The sequence below is a fragment of the Tachysurus fulvidraco genome, chromosome 8 (assembly GCF_022655615.1).
Source record: "Tachysurus fulvidraco isolate hzauxx_2018 chromosome 8, HZAU_PFXX_2.0, whole genome shotgun sequence".
NCBI lineage: Eukaryota > Metazoa > Chordata > Actinopteri > Siluriformes > Bagridae > Tachysurus > Tachysurus fulvidraco.
In genome coordinates this window covers 3,788,658-3,793,657 of record NC_062525.1, presented here as the reverse complement: position 1 = coordinate 3,793,657, position 5,000 = coordinate 3,788,658, and the positions used below count along the sequence as shown (strand labels likewise).

The 5,000-nt window shown below is 45.4% G+C and overlaps 1 protein-coding gene across 1 annotated transcript in view; it reads right to left on the bottom strand.

Annotated features, from left to right (window-relative positions):
• Positions 1-5,000, bottom strand: part of nsfb (N-ethylmaleimide-sensitive factor b) — a 41,489-nt gene that overhangs the window by 15,104 nt on the left and 21,385 nt on the right. Inside the window, exons 14-18 of the mRNA XM_027165295.2 lie at positions 3,284-3,440; positions 3,041-3,174; positions 2,860-2,926; positions 2,305-2,384; positions 175-309 (exon numbers count right to left, since the gene is read on the bottom strand). Of these exons, the coding sequence (XP_027021096.1) occupies positions 175-309; positions 2,305-2,384; positions 2,860-2,926; positions 3,041-3,174; positions 3,284-3,440 (573 nt within the window). The remainder of the gene's footprint in view (positions 1-174; positions 310-2,304; positions 2,385-2,859; positions 2,927-3,040; positions 3,175-3,283; positions 3,441-5,000) is intronic.

Sequence of the window (5,000 nt, the reverse complement as noted above, 5' to 3'; positions counted from 1 at the left end):
GGTCTCTCTCTCTCTCTCTTTGTCGGTCTCTCTGTCTGTGTCTGTCTCTCTCTCTCTGTCTGTGTCTGTCTCTCTCTCTCTTGCTCTGTCTCTCTCTGTCTCTCTTTCTCCCTCTCTCTCCCTCTCTCTCTCTGTCTCTCTCTGTCTCTCTCTGTCTCTCTCTCTGTGTCTGACCTCCAGCGCCTCCATCAGGTGCTCTCCTCTGGAGATGTTGGGGATGTGGATGGTTGTGCTGAAGGCATCCAGCATCCCCATTTCCTGCAGCACGTCCTTACGACTTGTGGTTCCCAAGATCAGCAGCTTACGACCCTGCACACACACACACACACACACACACACACACACACACACACACACACACACACATTCATCAACACGGGCCAAAATGACAGAAGTACAAACTTGCCTTTGATTAAAATCTGTTCTTTATTAAGGATGTGCAAAAAAAAAACAAAATAACTGACGATAGATGTGAGATTTATAGAAAGTTGAAGTAGAAAAAAAGAAAAAAAAAAAAAACATGGCCACATTATGTTAGCAAAAAGCGAGCCAGATAAGCAGGCTACAGGCAATGCTCTGGATTTAACAAGAGAATATATCAGTGTGTTGATCGATCGAATGTAAACACTACTACGGCATATACACAGTTGTTGAGCGTCTATCTCGATTTGACATCTCGGTTTTCTTGCTGCTCCTCGTTTTCCCGAGTCGGAGGAACGTTTTCCTCGGTTTTCCCGAGTGTTAGGGATCAGTCTAACCATTTAGAACTTCAGATATTAAGAAATCATGTGCAATACCATGTCGTCGAAGTAGAACACAAAAAACAGCCAGTGTAGGTTTAACAAGATTGGTGTAAAGCGCTTGGACATTTTTTTTTCTTCCCAGGACATGTGCTGAAGCTTCCTAAGCGAGTCAGCGGGGCAGCCAGGCATCAACAAGGTACAATAAAAGCATGGCATGAGTTTGGAAAACATTCTACACTTAAATTCGACAAGTTAACGTAGCGTGCAACGTTTTACAAACATAACCTCGAAATTCTCGAGGAATTTTCCAGAAAGTTCTGAGAAAGCCGGGGAAGTTATAGATTGTCGTAGAGGTAGGTCATTCCCAGAGGCCCAGGCGAGCCGAGGGGATTATGGGTCGCCCTCCTGTGGCGCGGGGGTTGGAACATGCCAGTGCATGTAGATGAGGTGGCACACAGGCGGCGGCGGGCCTGCCAGGTCCCCACGCTCTCACAGGACCTTTCAGTCCAGCGTCTCCCGTTCACGGACTCCCCGCTGAGCTCGCACACACAGGCTCGACCCGGAGAAACAGAGCCGTCGCTGTTCACCCCGGACGCACAAAAACACCACGCCATAAACAAAACACTGACAATACACACCCTGGCCTGCACATAGAGCACCGCAACACTGACAGAGCCACGGCTGCGGGATAACACAACGACGCCAGCTTTCAAACGGCTTAGAAATAAACATCCACAGACACCTTTAGAAAGAACTTTCTAGACAATAAACCAGAAGACTGCGCTTCCTTTTAGCAAAGGGAAATAAAGGCGCTTCTATGGACGATTTTCTTTGTACACGAACCAATAGGTTTGTAAACAATCTGAATATTCTTATATATTCTTATATCATAGGTTAAATAAAGGGCAAAAATTTACAATAAATGGAGTCGCAGTACTACGGTTCTATTCTTTGGCTCAGTTTGGTAAAGAAGCTCACATCTCTAAATAAAATAGATAAACACAACCCAAAATGCACAGCAAGCTTGATTCCTTTCCTGCAGATGAGTCAATTCAGAGTCAAATCTCCTTCTCAGTGAATCAGGTGCTGAAGATGATGAAGTCTACAGGATGTGCAAAGGTGACCAGTCAAGTGGGCCTGCTAAAGTCCTGTAATAATCTACAACAACCTGATACACTGTCAATGTCATCATTATACTATGAACAAACAACCAAATATCCCATCTACACAGAGTGCCGCATTTTAAATTTAATGACAGAGGGGTGCCAATATTTATGGGCTAGTTAACAGTTAGCTAATAAACAAGCAAGGGATTGTGTATAAATGTGCATTTCTTAATACCTTAAACAAACAGATGTGTAATGCAATACGAAAAAAAAAAAAAAACACAAATATGTTAGAGAAGCTCTGCTGCCCCCTGTCTGTAGAGGGCTGGTACTACGAGAGAAAGTGAGAGAGAGAGAGAGAGAGAGAGAGAGAGAGAGAGAGAGAGATTGTGTGTGCACCTGTGTGTGTGTGTGTGTGTGTGTGTGTGTGTGTGTGTGTGTGTGTGGACACTCACATGAGGAGGCACCTTCTTCAGCAGCACTAACAGGGCCTGCAGGACGGAGTTTGAGAAACGAGGACCGATCGGAACAAATTCTAACACACACACACACACACACACACACACGTTTGTCATTATGAGCATTTTGCATTATAATCCAATTATTAATGCAGCGATTTCATTCATCTAACTCCCACTTTAACCTCAGTGCACAGAAAAAATAAACTTTTTAGATTCTAAAATAAAAGTTCAAAGTTTGTGGGGAGCAGACAAAACACCCCAGAGCCGGTCAGGTGTTCCTATCTTTGTGGGGACAACTGGATGGTGCATAAGATCAAGATAAAACTCACACACAAACACAAATAAAGACTTTTTGTTTGTTGAAATGACCCACATTAAAACCTGCCACTTTAGATGCCACCTTCAACTGCCTGTAGGCACATTGGCTGTATCCCAAATGGTTATGTTCACTACAGAGGGCACCACCAGAGCAGCACTGCGGACCCTAGATAGTGTAAGAACATTTGTTTAAACTTTAAAGAAACCTTAAAATAAATAAATAAATCTCACCCAAGAGCCGCTCGATATCGTCCACCAAAACGCAGCTCAGCTGAGACTTATAGGCATCATCAAATATCTACACACACACACACACACACACACACACACACACACACACACACATATACGTGAGAACTCGGGTCACATGATCAGCTGAGAGTTTATTACATGAGGGCTGCTTCGTCGTCACCTTCTTGATGGCCTGGCACTTGGCGATCTCCGAGTGGCCGATCATCTTGTCTGGAGAGCAGATCTTGATGAAGGGAAACTGTGATTCCTCTGCGATTTTAGCCGCCAGAGCCGTCTTACCGCTGTGAGGTGGACCTGGAGGGGCCAGAACTCACATGTGAGGAAGGAACGATGGATTTGAACACATGTACACGTGTGAGTGTGGTGTGTATAGTGTAGTGTGATGTGACGTGACGTGACTTACCTTCCAGCAGCACCGTCACTAGTGGGGTGCGTTCGCTGTTCTTAGTCTGCTGCACCAACAGCTCTCCGTCTCCCAGGATGTCAGACACGGCGTTACTCCACTTCACAATGCCGTTTAGGATGTAGCTGGTGTAATCCTCCTGATTGGTGCCAAACGCCTGCACACAGGAAGTCACACACAGGAAGTCACACACAGGAAGTCTCACACACCCACACCCCCCAGACACAGAGAGACACACCCACACACCCCCAGACACAGACAGAAAGAGACACCCCCACACACAGACAGAAAGAGACACACCCACACACCCCCAGACACAGACAGAAAGAGACACCCCCACACACAGACAGAAAGAGACACACCCACACACCCCCAGACACAGACAGAAAGAGACACCCCCACACACCCCCAGACACAGACAGAAAGAGACACCCCCACACACAGACAGAAAGAGACACACCCACACACACCCCACACACAGACAGAAAGAGACACACCCACACACCCCCCAGACACAGACAGAAAGAGACACCCCCACACACACCCAGACACAGACAGAAAGAGACACACCCACACACCCCCCAGACACAGACAGAAAGAGACACCCCCACACACACCCCGACACAGACAGAAAGGGACACCCGCACACACACCCCAAAAACAGGCAGAAAGAGACACACCCACACACACCCCAGACACAGACAGAAAGAGATAACCCCCCCCCCCCCGATGCAGACAGAAACACACACAGAAACACACACACACAGAAACACACAGAAAGACACACCCACACCCCCAGACAAAAAGACACCCCCACACACCCCCAGACACAGACAAAGACACCCCCAGACAAAGACAGAAGGACACACACACACACACAGAAAGGACACACCCACACCCCCCCAGACACAGACAGAAAGACAGACCCACACACCCCCCCCAGACAGACCCACACCCCCCAGACAGAAAGACACACCCACCCCCCCAGACACAGACAGAAAGACACACCCACACCCCCCCGACACAGACAGAAAGACAGACCCACACCCCCCCAGACACAGACAGAAAGACAGACCCACACCCGACACAGACAGAAAGACAGACCCACACCCCCCCAGACAGAAAGACACACCCACCCCCCCAGGCACAGACAGAAAGACACACCCACACCCCCAGGCACAGACAGAAAGACACACCCACACCCCCAGGCACAGACAGAAAGAGAGACACACACTTTGATAGATAAATAAATGAATAAATATGTAGCCAAAAACAAAACTTAACTGGACGATATTAATAAATTTGCAATCTAAATTTTTTCAACCGTGTTTATTTCCCACGTGCAGCTCAACAATGTGTAGAATCTGATTATAAACTGTATTAAGGTGACATATTTATGCAATTAAAATAGAAAAAGGATCCAGAACGGTCATTAAAATCGAATCTAACTGCAGATCAACAAAAAAAACATTTCTTAATTTTTTAAAAATTATTTATTAATCCATTATAATTAAAAAACCTTTTAATGTTTTTTTTTTATAAAATCACACATTTTCAATAACAATAGCATTAATAATTATTATTACTATTTATTTATTTAATTATTAAACATGATGCAGTAGGATTTTTATTACGTAGTTGATCTAATAAATTCTGTCTCTCGAGTATCTTTTTCATTCATTTACACACGAATAATAAAATGATCCGATAAATAAAA